At 35.3% G+C, this 13,163-nt stretch overlaps 4 protein-coding genes across 5 annotated transcripts; 3 read left to right on the top strand and 1 right to left on the bottom strand.

Annotated features, from left to right (window-relative positions):
• The first annotated feature begins 1,190 nt into the window (after positions 1-1,190).
• Positions 1,191-2,511, top strand: LOC106454785. The gene has a single exon (XM_013896890.3). It carries the CDS (start codon positions 1,446-1,448, stop codon positions 2,388-2,390), a length of 945 nt encoding a protein of 314 aa, XP_013752344.1. The 5' UTR covers positions 1,191-1,445; the 3' UTR covers positions 2,391-2,511.
• A 966-nt stretch (positions 2,512-3,477) lies between these two features.
• Positions 3,478-5,606, top strand: LOC106454786 (putative pumilio homolog 8, chloroplastic). Its single transcript, XM_013896891.3, is given in 6 exon segments — positions 3,478-3,574; positions 3,577-4,288; positions 4,370-4,532; positions 4,632-4,795; positions 4,877-5,132; positions 5,209-5,606. Coding segments are annotated over 6 exon segments (1,482 nt in total). The 5' UTR covers positions 3,478-3,492; the 3' UTR covers positions 5,314-5,606.
• A 5,431-nt stretch (positions 5,607-11,037) lies between these two features.
• Positions 11,038-12,165, top strand: BNAA09G30740D. 2 transcript variants are annotated; one of them, XM_048740990.1, is made up of 2 exons: positions 11,038-11,344; positions 11,631-12,165. In XM_048740990.1, exons 1-2 carry the CDS (start codon positions 11,132-11,134, stop codon positions 12,048-12,050), a joined length of 633 nt encoding a protein of 210 aa, XP_048596947.1. In that variant the 5' UTR covers positions 11,038-11,131; the 3' UTR covers positions 12,051-12,165. The 2 variants fall into 2 exon arrangements, with proteins under 2 accessions (XP_048596947.1, XP_013752346.1); XM_013896892.3 differs by having other exon boundaries at positions 11,049-11,344; positions 11,664-12,165.
• A 365-nt stretch (positions 12,166-12,530) lies between these two features.
• On the bottom strand, positions 12,531-13,163 carry LOC106454789 (multifunctional methyltransferase subunit TRM112 homolog A). Its single transcript, XM_013896893.3, has one exon. It carries the CDS (start codon positions 13,085-13,087, stop codon positions 12,704-12,706), a length of 384 nt encoding a protein of 127 aa, XP_013752347.1. The 5' UTR covers positions 13,088-13,163; the 3' UTR covers positions 12,531-12,703.

Raw genomic sequence — 13,163 nt, 5'->3', positions numbered from 1 at the left:
TGTCATCAACTGCATTTGGATGCAAATGTAAGTTCAAAAAAAATGAACAAACGAACGCAGCTGCATCCGGATGCTTCATCTAGATGCACTTTCCAAATGTACAAACGAACAACACCCAGGTAGAGCATCTGACTGATCCATCTGACTGATCCATCTGGATGCACCTTCCAGATGTACAAACGAACAGGGCCCGTGTTATTTTTATCCGATGACATACTGATTTGCGATTTTGCTATGCAAATACCTACTCTTAAGAATGATGAATACTTTACACATTAGATAGGAGGGTTTTCAACCCTGTTTTAAAGAGAAAAATATATACAAGTGTCACTTATTGAAACATTTTATTCTGTAAATATTCATTTGTATTCTAAAACCAACCTAACATTGGCATTTTAACTATTCTTTAGACGTTTTAAAAACATACATTTTCAGCCGCTAAAACAACATCGCCTTCTTCTTTTTTAAGTTATGACCAGTGGACGAGTTTGGGAGAATATTGGTCTTAGATTACTTTTAGGCATAAAGAATCTCACAATAATTGATCTTATTATCATTAGGAACACCTATTTTAATCTAGTAATCATTGTTGTAGCCACTAAGGGGCATCATGACCAAAGGACATTGTTGATTAGCCACTGGCACTAATTTAATCACGTTATTCTAAATTTCAAAACCAAGCATATAAACATGGGGTTTTTAAGAGAAAATATCTGGTTCATACACGTTACATGATTAGTTGATTACCAATAAACTTTTTTTCTTTGAACCAATATAGTATTTACATAACATCTTTTATAATTAAGATTTGTTAGTGCGGAGATTAGCTCAACTATTACCCATAGGTATGAATGATGACTAAACCCAACACATTCTTTTAAATGACCATGATTCAAGTTATTTCAATACATGTTAATTGATTTATCCTGTTAGTTGAAAGACCATGATTCGAGTTATTTCACCATAATGGTTGGCAAACAATAAACACCTTTAAATAGCAAGAACGTATTTTTTTTCATAGATCCCAATGATTAGTGTAGATTTCACCTTAGGATTCTTTGATTTTTTTTTAATAAAAAAAATTACGAGTACGTTAAAATTTTGGTTGATAGAAAAGCATGTGAGACTATCATTCAACTATGATACTTTTATTCATAGTTGATATGCTACCAACCAAAAACTACAAAAATGATTACGAACTTACTTTTAACAATTTTGATTAAAATAAGAAAAAACAATTTGCAATGGCAGAAAGCTAGAAGTTGCCAAAAGGCTAAAAATAAACAAAACCTAAAGAGAAAGAGGAAGAGAAAAGCAACATTTTAAACCAAAAGAAAACACACATTATCAAAAGCTAAAGCATCCTCTTCAAGGTCGTTCCTATATATCTAATAAGAAGTAAACAATAAGAAGAGAAAATCAAGTTGAAACACACAAAGAAAGAGATGATCAGAGGAGGAGGAGGAAAGTCTTCAGGTTACTCTGCAGATCTCATGGTGTGTTTCCCATCAAGAACACACTTGTCTTTACCTTCTAAATCCATTTGCAGCCCTTCTCACTCTCTAAGCCGCCGTCAAACCGCTCCTCAACACCGCCGCAGCTTCAGTAAGCTCTCCGGAAGCGGCGGCGTCCGCCAGAGTCGCGGAAGGGAGATGGTGGAAGAACCCACGTCGCCGAAAGTCACGTGTGCCGGTCAGATCAAAGTGCGGCCGAGCAAACGCGGAGGAGAAGGAGGGAAGAACTGGCAGTCGCTGATGGCGGAGATAGAGAAGATACATAGAAGCAAGTCGGAGAGCAAGTTCTTGGGGATCAAGAAAGATGTCATGGGGTTCTTGACTTGTCTCCGTGACTTTGATTTCCGGTGTTTCGGTGCGTTTCCTCCGGTGGATGCAATCTCCGACCAAGAAGAAGACGACGAAGAGGAAGAAGAAGATGAAGATGAAGATGAAGATGGAGGTCCAGCGATGAGGACATATTCAGGGACAGTTTTCTCAAACTGGTTGACGTTTCTACACGAAAAGCAAAACAATGTTGAAGAGTGTACCGAAGCGGTTTCGGACAACGTGGAAACTGCGGTTCCGCCGCCAAACGCGTTGTTGCTGATGCGGTGCAGATCTGCGCCGGTTAAGAACTGGTTAGAGACAGAAGAGGAGAAGAAAATAGAATGTGAAGACGCTAGAAAACAGAGCGGAGAAGGCGAGAAGGAGACAGTGAGCAAGAAAAAGGATCTGAGATCGTTGATGGAGGAGGAGGAGGAGGAGAATGTGAATAGGGTGGTGATGGACTACGACACAAACTATTACAAACTCTCTTCAGACATAGCCAAGGAAACTTGGGTTGTAGGTGGAATTCAAGATTCTCTGTTTCGAAGTCGAAGCTGGAATAAATGATCTTTGTTCTTCGATCATTGTTAATCCCTTTGTAAAACTAATACCTTTTTTTTTACTTTCTTGTGAGTTAAGTTATAAGTGAAAGCTTTTCTTATAATAATAAAACATCCCTGTGAATAAATTTGTGACTATTTCCATAAAATGTTTATATAATGGTCCCACCGCCTATGGTTAATGAGTTTTTCACGCCTGTTCACTCGGTATGTGGATCCCATTCCATATGATGGATGGTGCATTAGTTTTTCGAAAGTTTGAATTATTGTTTACTGACTTTACAATCATTTTATGACAGTTTTTGGTATTTTGGCCTCATTCATACAATATTGCGAATCACAATCTGATGTGTCACTTATCATTCCACAACTTCAACTCAACCAAATTTAACTTTGTGTTTATTTCTGACTATACGATCAACAAGTTAAGTGCATTTTGAAAACATTAGATAACTAAATTAATTATATTTAGTCTTTTCACAGTATACTACAAACCTAATTGTTACAGTTTTTTCTTCTTAAATACAATAAAAAGTTTGCTCTGTTGTTTAGTTTACATCTCATCCTCCGTTTTAGTGTTTGGTGAGTGTTTATTTCATAAATAATTTGGATTGAAAATAAAACAATAACAACTTTACAACGTTATAATACTAAACGTTCATTTATATACTAGAAAAGATAGGCTCATGACATGCTTCAAGCCCAAATGTATAAATGACCCAAGACAAATCTGATCATGGAAGAACGAGATACATTTTTTGGAAGACACTAATTGACACATAAATACAAGCTTTACTTAGAGGAGGATGCAAAAGATACATTAGGATGGTGACGTGAAGATAGGAAACTACGGGGAAACTAATAAGAAGCTGAATGTTGGTTGGTAAGTCAAAAAGCGAGTAGGTATCGTTTTCATAGACAGACTTTCCTAATTTGGAAACCAACTTCAATGATATTCCAAGTCAGTCTTGTGTCAGTACTCACCTAACAGAGAAGCTTATTGACTAAAGCAAGACCAAAGTCAAGAGACTTAATCAGCTAAACGGACGGCATCTATTTCATTAGGAAACACTTAATAATTTCCACGATGTTTCCATGAGATACAAGTTATGTTGGTTGAACGTACATTGTATATAACTTTACCCTTGTTGTTGTTGTACTTTATGCATTTTGTAGTAAATTTTTTTAAAAAAGAAGAACAGATCAAAGAGTGTTAGAAATGATGAAGAGAGGTGAACTTTGTGAAGAAGAAGAAGAAACTTTGTTTCTCTCACATTCTCCTTCTTCTCCTATGCAAAACTCATGGAGCCATTATCACAATCTCTTCCCTGGAGACTCTTCTTCGAGTTCGAGTAGGTTAAGTGTCCGATCACCGTCTGATTACTCCCTCTCTAGCTACTTCTCAAACGGACAGTGTAACGGTTCCTCTCAGTTCACGCCAACTACCAAGTATGATCATGGTTTGAGTCTATGTGAAAGTCTCCTCCATCGTTTGAACATCAGAGAAGAAGAAGAAGAACAAGAGTTCAACAATTACTCTGTTCCATCCTTCTCTCCTCGGAGAAGCTGCGTTGGAAGCTTGTCTGATCATCATCATCAAGGAAGCAGCGGTAACAAGATCCATCCGAGGCTTCGTGATTTACAGGGATATGTTTACTTGATGGCCAAAGATCAGCATGGATGCAGATCCTTGCAGAGAATCCTTGAAGATGGAACGTCTCTAGACGCTATGGTCATTTTCAACGAGGTGATTCCTCATGTTGTTGAGCTTATGATAAATCCCTTCGGGAATTACTTGATGCAGAAGCTATTAGATGTTTGTAATGAAGAACAGAGGACAATGATCATACTCATCGTTACTCAAGAGCCAGGCCTGCTTGTCCAGATAGCACTCAACCCTCACGGGTAAGAGATGTTTAACTTGATATTAAGTTAGACTTCTCTGTTTTTAATTTTAATTTTTTTTGTGATGTTGTGTGTTTTAAGTACTCGAGTTGTCCAGAGGTTAGTGGAATCAATCAAAACCAAGAAGCAGATTTCTATAGTGACATCAGCTTTGAGACCTGGATTTCACAACCTGGCTATTAATGTGAATGGGAATCATGTGATTCAACGTTGCTTGCAGTGCCTTACTACACAAGATAACAAGGTTTAAAAAAAAACACAAGACCTTTTCATTTTTTACACTCTTAAAACTCATCAAGAATCACTGAGACAATTTTTTTTTTTGTTTTCACTCTTTGTATAGTTCATCTTTGAAGATGCTACACGGTACTGCATCGATATCGCCACACATCAACATGGATGCTGTGTTCTACAAAAATGCGTTGCTTATTCCACTGGACAGCAACGAGAGAATCTCATAACCCAAATCTCTATAAACAGTCTCTTCCTTGCTCAACACCCTTATGGGTAATATTAACAATAACTAAACCTTCTGAGTCTAAGAGAGTGTTCACTTTAGATAACTTTCTGTCTTGATCAAAACTACAGGAACTATGCAGTCCAATTCGTTATAGAAATGAGGGATTTTCAAGCCACTGCAATGGTGCTTGCGAGGTTAAAAGGGCATTATGTAGAGCTCTCAATGCAGAAATTTAGTAGCCATTTGGTGGAAAGATGCTTAACACATTGTGCAGAGAGCCGTCCACAGATAGTGCTTGAACTCATCTCTGTCCATCGTTTTGATCTTCTAATTCAAGACCCCTATGCAAATTTTGTCATCCAAGCTGCTCTTTCTGTCGCCGAGGTACAAGTTTTGAGACTTTCTTTTAACCCTAACTTCTGATTTGAGGGTTTATTAAGAATTATGCGGAATGAAACAGGGTTCACTTCATGCCCATCTCATTGAAGTCATTAGGCCTCACTCAAATCTACGTAGAAATCCTTATTGCAAAGGGATTTTCTCAAGAAATCTCACGAGGAAATGAAGATCGTAAAGGCTTCTAATCTCTGGTGGTGGTGGGTTGAGTGTTTAACTTCAAAATCTGTTGTTGTTTTCTTCTTGTCCCAGTTTGTTCTATCAGAAAACTCAAACCTACTTGCTTGGTTTCTCTAAGGCAATGTCTATTCCCAGACATAAACAATGGTCTCTTGTTGTTGTTGTTATTGTTGTTTAGTTTTTTTTTTTTTTTTTTTGTAAAATTATTGTTGTTTAGATCTTGGAACGAAATTTTATGTTGTGGTGGATATCATGTATTTCTAAACGGGTTTCGTCTTACAAATTTAATCATTTAATACTATATCTTTTTTTTTTGATAAAGAGTTTACCAAAAAATTTATTTTATCAAAAAAAAATTGAATAAAACAACGCCTCGTAAAATACTATGACACTCTCGCAGTCTCGCTTATAAATCAAACTTTTGTAGTGACTTATACCAAAGAGTTTTTGTAGGCTTGATTTTGGCCCAACTCATTTCAGAGAGAAGGATTGTAAACAATATTTTTTTTACTTCATGCAATATCTTGTATCTTTAGTTTTTTTTTTATAAAGAAATCAGTAGCTATACAATTTTCCCCCGAAATCCAAAAATCATGACAGAATACACTGGGCTCTCCTTAAAATTGCGTGAACGTATGAGTTTGGTGCAACAACAACCTTTAAAGTCAACGTTCACCTACTGTGTTCTGGTCCAAGGTAGTATGGTTCAAAGAAGAGAACATACCTCGTAATGCATTTATTCTATGGTTGGCTCTGTTACGGAGGTTACGAACCCATGACCGTCTCAGAAGGTGGGGTTTAAACGTTCCTGCTGAATGCGTTCTCTGTTCCTCCAGAATCGAAACACATCATCACCTATTCTTTGAATATGAGTTCTCCTCCAGCATTTGGATGCATTTTGCGCAGGCTATCATTCCTGCTACTCCTTTGGATATTCACTTGTCGGCCGCCTTGATCTCTGGCCATCGTCTTCCGCCTCGAGCTCGACCAGTGATCAAACTCATCCTTCAGTCAGCCACCTACCTTATTTGGAGAGAGCGCAATGCTCGTGTGTTCAACTCAGTCTCCACTTCAGCCGCAGGTCTTCGTCTCGCCCTCGATCGCTTAATCCGTGATCGCCTAATCGCCTTCCCATCTCAAGACCACTCACCCTCCTTGCTGCAGTTCTATTTCTAGTGTACTAGGCCTCCATGAGGCGTGTCCGCGCTTGAGTTTTGGTTGTAGTAGTTTCTTTCTTTATCAATAAGTTGTTCGCAACATTTTTTTAAATCTCCAAAATAGTAACATTTTACAAAAAAACAACCTTTAAAGTGACATTTTAACAATTCATATAATCAGACAAATCTTGATCGTATACTATTTTGTTACAAAATGATATATGCTACATCATATTACCTTTGGGATGTAGCATAAATTATTGTAGCAAAATCATATTTAAATTTTGTATGCTTACGTTTTAAACAGTTGTTAGATTTTTGCCTTATTTTAAAATACGTTGTGTTCACTATGACGGTCAAAAGTTAACCGTCCATCTGATTTTTTTCCTTTCTAATCAGATCTTCTAGATAAAACGTATTAGTAATTTTAGATTGTAACACTAATAAATCACAAAGTGGTTAGTGAAATATAACACTACAAAGCCTCGGTCATTGATGCCCAATCGTCAAATGTGCATGCAGATGATATGGAAAGGTTTTAATTAAAACTTATATACTGTAAATGATGTATCTTGATAAAATAAACCATCCTATAGAAATCCAAATTCTGCATGGTAGCATGCAGACGCAGTCGATCTATAACAAAAACATGCAGGCGCTGTCATCTTCTCTTAACACATATCTTTGCATGTTTGTTTTACAAAATCATCGTTAAAAATATTCAAGTGTATTAATTGTTACTACGCATTTATACTTGTTCAAGTGGAAACGGGTAGACAAGTACTGACTCTTTAATTCTTCCACCAGGAAATAATAACTAGTATCTATTTTAGCCTTTCAGCAAATAAATTTAGTTGAGGCCATAGTTATGATTCAAGAGTATTAACTATTTTACCTGCGAACAAAACTTTTTTACTTGGAGCTTTCGTTACATACTTTTTTACATTGATTAAAATTTTCACTTCAAGAAACTCTAAGTTTATGGTGCTAGCTTCAAAGTAATTTCAGAGATTCCTTAACTCTAATATTATACTACTAGACTAGTAGAAGATATAATCCATGCATAAATGCATTCGTTTGAATTTACATAGTGGAAAAATTTATGAGGAAGCTGACCAAAAAAAGTCCTAAAAATAAATGTGGAAGCGAAGGTCGTGGCATGGTAGGCTGTTGAAGAAGGTTTCAATCTATTTGAAATTGTTTGGAATTTACTATAAATATTTTCAATATTAAGATATAATAATACTAGATAGATGTATATTTTTGGTGTTATATATTGAAAAGTGGGAGTGAGAGTTATTGTGATATTAAAGTTGCATCGGCATTCATGAAGTCATGAACCTTCCCCCTTCAACTGTATTCAGTTCTTCTTTCTACTTATATTTATTGACCTCTTGAATCACATAACTCTTTATCACCACATCATACGCACATAGACACACATGTCACTACAAAAAAATACACTTATTGTTACGAAACTTTGTGACAAATTTTTTTTGTCACAAATCTGCGACATTTTGGAGACGATAGGTGACTAAGTTTTTTATGTCACAAAGACGTAGCTGTTTTGTCACAATATTATGACGTTCCAAGTAGTAATCCATTTTTGTCACAATTAGTTACCTAAGAGTGACGATAATAAACAATGTATTAGCCGTGACATATTTGTGACTATATTTACAGTTGTCTTTGTGACGATGTTGTGATGGAATAGTTAGTCTCATACTGTGACAAAAAGACTAGATAATTGTGACGAATTGGTATAAAATTATAACTGGCTTTTTTTAATAAGTATGACTAAAAATATCTTAAGTATCTTACAAGTTTCTTAAACTACAAAAGTTTTAGCATAATCGTGAATCATGATTATAGTGTATTCAGAAAGGCATTTTCCATAGGCATACAATTGAAGTGATCGAGGTATAGTGTACTCAAAAAAGAAATTTGCCATAGGCTGACAATTCTAGGGTCCCAAAATTGTGAAGGCATGGTGTATCGAAGTGCTTACAATTCTCAACACTGAATGTTTGTGTGTTCGAGTTGGGTTTGTGGTTATAAATAGTTTTCATGGGTTAGATTTTTTATAACAGAAATTAAAAATGTTAACTACATATACATGAGTTCTTCATCAAACTATATTCTTTATAAGATATAGAGTTTAGTCTTTTTATTGGATTAATAAACATAAAATATGTAATGTATAGTGTGGGTGACTCAATCATGATACATGTAAGAGATGAATAGAATTTCTTAACCAAAAATTTGGGTTTCACTACCATGTAACGTGAAAGTGATAATTCAGTTTATGCTGATGTGCAACTAACACTACAAATTATTGTTCAATTAGTGTTGACTTGAAAAGAGAATATTCATTGTTCATGTTATATAAAATATATATATATATATATATATATATATGTATATTTAATTAAATGATAAGTATGAACAACGTAGAAGTTATTAATAAAAGTGGCAATCAAGTGACTAAAACTATTGATATTAAGCTAAAGAGTTATATTATCATAATGTTTTTTTATTGAAGGAATCATTTTTCACTTATTAGAATGAATATCTAGGTAGATTTAGAAAGAAAATTTAATTAGTTAAAGAAAGAGGAAAGAAAGCCAAAACAAACCAAATTATTATCAAAATTAATAAGAGAATCAAGAATTCCGGTAAAAGAGGATATTAAATTGGGTTGTTGCCATCGTCATCTTATACCCTAATATTTCAACTAATACATCATATATAAATAAATAAAGCACTAACTCCTCCTACACTTCAATGGGAATTCCAATATCCCCTTCTTTCAGTTTTACCCTAAAAACTCTTCTCAGGCAAAATTTAAGCCGTCCCTCATTTTTAATAACTTTTCATTTTTTCATGATTTCAAAGAGTACATCACATGTGGCTAATCTTATGTTCTAGGTTTATATTTTCGCAGTCAGTTATTTAAATGGCTTATTGTTCTGAACTCAAAACGATTTCATACTTTTGGATTTTTCTTTTCATATGCTAACTTTCTTTGGTTATTCATCCTTTTCTATTTTTTTTTGTTTGTCAACTGTAGATGCGGCTTTTGGAGATGGTGATAATGACAATAAGAGCTCCGTAATACGTCGGTTAATTAATCGGGATCTTGTAAGACACAACAATTTCTATTGACAAGGGAACTATGGAGATAACAAGACATGCTTTGATGAATCTCTACAATTGTTTTCATCTGCTTTTGGGATCTCCTTCGTTTAGTTTGTTTTTTTTTCTGCTATGATTTTAGTCTTTTTTGTTAATATTTATGATGATTAATCTATTGGATTATGTTGTAAGTTTCTATGTATGTCGATTATACATTTCTGAAAACTTTCATAATAATAAAAAATAGCTAAAATGTTGTGAAACTCTATACTATTTTCACTATTAGTGCTTATTTAGCTAACAAGGAAGGCTAAGAATATAAGTGAGCTGTGACCATACTTCAGTACAAAATAATAACAGTTTATAGACGATAAATTAGTAGCTGTTTAAGACAAAAATGTGACTGGAGTTTAGTAATAACCAATTGACGGAACTAAAAATTTTAATAGTCAAATAATATGATGGATGTGAGTGTAACGGATTGGTGATGACCTTGTAGTCTCTATTTGTGACAGTATGTTAACATTCTTATCGTCACCAAAGGAGACCATTTTTTGACGATGTTTTCGTCAATAATTGTAACTGTATTGTTACTTTAATTTTCGTCACTGCTACTGACAAACTAGTTACAAAATAATTTTGTCACAAATTATGACGTTTTTTGTTACGATGAAAATTTGTGACGTCCTTATTGTAACCGTTCATAACCTGTCACAATTCTGTCACAATAATTATATTGCTACGAAATTGTGTTCATTGCGACCAAAAAATTTGTCACAATATAATTATTTTCTTGTAGTGTGTAGACACCTTTATGTCTAACAAGAATACACACAACTCGTGTACACATGCATCATCATACGTCCAGATAATGGTTCGATGATATCATCATGATGATGATATTGGTGGGACAGAAAAGCTAAAGAGAAAAGGAACAGATAGATGAATTCAATAGAACAACAAATCTACACATTTCAGTAAGGTCCTTTGGAGCAATACATTCACTTATTGAACACACACCAACTTGGAACTCACACATAATCCTTTATAGTTTTACTTTTGCATTTAAATTTATCTTTTTTCAGTAAGAACTCTAAAACAAAACACGTTAGGAGTTAATACCTTTTCATGATGTACAATTGACAAATCTTGACTGCACCAAGTCACCAACGTTAGTATTGTACAGAACAAGATATTAATACACTGGCTAAAATATTTAGATATCAGCACTAACATGGATCATTTGTGAGAGTAAATCTTTCCTGAGTAACATACATCAAGATATGAATCCTAATTTATTCGATTATCAACAGTATTTATTTTGGTATATCTAACTCATTTACTCTTGTCTACTATTCTACATGCACCGGTGGAGATAATAACTCTTATGGGTGGTTCATCTTATTTATATATATACGACTTTCACGAACTGTTCCTCTATCTGATCATTCATTCTCTATACACCAAAGCAAAGTGAGAGCTTCTTAATCATCATAATAGAGTCGAAGGTCTACTATGTTTTCTCTACATGATGGGACCCTCTGTTCCACAAAGAGGGACCAGATGAAAGACTATGGAGATTCATTTCACGGTTCCTTCAAACGGATCAAACAAGAAGATCAAACGCCAGCCAGACTTGAGAAGAACAGTACTCTGTTCGATCAAAGATTAAAGTCAGATAACGCTAGGTTGATAAAACCTGATGTTCAGCTTCACCTAGACACTAAGGTACTCCCTCTATTCAATAATATAAACTGTTTTAGTTAAAAGCCTAAAGATTAAAAAAACTACTTTCTAAAATGTACAATTTAGTATGTAATTCAAAGAAAATTCAACCAATCATGAAAAGTTTATAGAATTTAATTACACACAATTTTCAAATATATATAAAAGGTGCATATAAATGTGAAAACAATTTATATTTTAAAACAAAAAAAAAATCCTCCTAAAGTAACTTATATTATGAAATTGAAACATAAGGAGTATATATGGACGTGAAAATTGATATGCACAGAAAACATGCATGTTTCAATCCTTCTCTTTGCAGTTCCATTCAGAGACGTTTGAAGATCGCAGGACATACCTGGACCTTGAGCTAAACCTTTCTTCATCGTCAAGTTCCACTATTAAAACAATCGTGAAGAAAGACGAATCTTCAAAAGGCAAAAATTTGATCATGAGCCCAAGTAAAAAGAGGAAATCAGGTGATATAAAGCTAAGTCGATCCCCGTCTTGGCTAGCGTTTGAAGGTGGTGATGATAAGGATGATCAGAAGAAGCAAGAGATGGTAACAACGGTGTGCATGAAGTGTCACATGCTGGTTATGCTCTGCAAATCAACTCTTGTGTGCCCCAACTGCAAGTTCACGCACCCTAATGACCACAGCTCCACGAAAAACTTTAAGAGTTTGAGTTTGTTTAAGCTTTCATGTTAGTCTTTGCCTTTTTCAGGGTATGTATGTTGATTCGAATTAATGGGTCCCAGAATTAATGTGAAACTAGATATGTACATGTACTCATAATTATTATATATGAACTGCGTTAGTATAATAGTGTGGTAGAGTCTAGCAAGAAAGAAGGCCGATGATATATAACTAGAACTCCTGCGTTCATTATTTACACAAAAATTTCGGGTAGAGTAGATGTTTTGCCTTCACTCCATCGTTTGAAATGCCTTTTAACTTTAAATTTACTTGCATCGTTAGAGTGAACCACTGCGATTGATTTTTGTGGCCAGCTGATTTAGTATAGCCTTATAGGGAATCAATCTAATCTTGTCCGAATACAATTTAGTATAGCGATTGATTTTTGTGGCCAGCTGATTTAGTAATATGGATTGAAACCTACTTCAACGGCCTACCATGTAACCAATGATCAAAATTTGTAACTTTGTTATGATTCAGAACAGAACTCACTTAAGAATGTTGTTTGAACTGCATATCTCACATCACAAAACAATCAGTAAACTATTGATCATATACGAAAACATCAATTTCAAGAACGCAAAGCTTTTGAATTGCAAATAATCACCAAATGGATTCTCACATCACAACCCTAATCGAACATTCTTTTTTTTGAATCCAATTAACTAAACCTCATCTTCGTGGAGAAGCATATTAGGGATTCCCTTGTTAACCGGAAACTTCCGTCCAGTCTCGGGGCACACGAGCGCGCCTTCCTCCAGGTGCAGCTCGAGCAACGCGTGGTGGAGTTTCTTCAGCAAGGACTCGTCGTCGACGGAGGATTCAATCGCCGTCGCGTCAGGGGAATCCTCCGGCAACTCGGCGTATCCCAAGGAACGAGCAGCTTCCACGAGAGCCTTCCACTCGATCTTGGCGAACATGTGCCTGAGAAACTCGGGGTTGAAGTCGACTTCCTTCTCGATCACTTTCTCCGCTTCGATCTTGAGAGGAAAGCCGTTCGTGACTCCTTTGATGTTGCAGGAGAGCATGTTGTGCGTTATCAGCCTCATCTCTATTGACTTGAGTTGCTTACTCTCTCTGGTCAAAATCTAACGCAGTCCGCAGAGGAAGAAGACGAAGAGTCTT

The sequence above is a fragment of the Brassica napus genome, chromosome A9, assembly GCF_020379485.1.
Source record: "Brassica napus cultivar Da-Ae chromosome A9, Da-Ae, whole genome shotgun sequence".
NCBI classification, from domain to species: domain Eukaryota; kingdom Viridiplantae; phylum Streptophyta; class Magnoliopsida; order Brassicales; family Brassicaceae; genus Brassica; species Brassica napus.
The sequence above is the reverse complement of the archived record's forward strand: the minus strand, read 5'-3'. Positions and strand labels throughout refer to the sequence as shown.

Bases quoted from the DNA above. Each gene is read 5' to 3' on its own strand.
- LOC106454785 (XM_013896890.3), top strand. From the start codon at position 1,446: ATGATCAGAGGAGGAGGAGGAAAGTCTTCAGGTTACTCTGCAGATCTC.
- BNAA09G30740D (XM_048740990.1), top strand. From the start codon at position 11,132: ATGTTTTCTCTACATGATGGGACCCTCTGTTCCACAAAGAGGGACCAG. The intron at 11,345-11,630 runs GTACTCCCTCTA...TGATATGCACAG, and splicing joins AGCTTCACCTAGACACTAAG to AAAACATGCATGTTTCAATC.
- LOC106454789 (XM_013896893.3), bottom strand. From the start codon at position 13,087: ATGAGGCTGATAACGCACAACATGCTCTCCTGCAACATCAAAGGAGTC.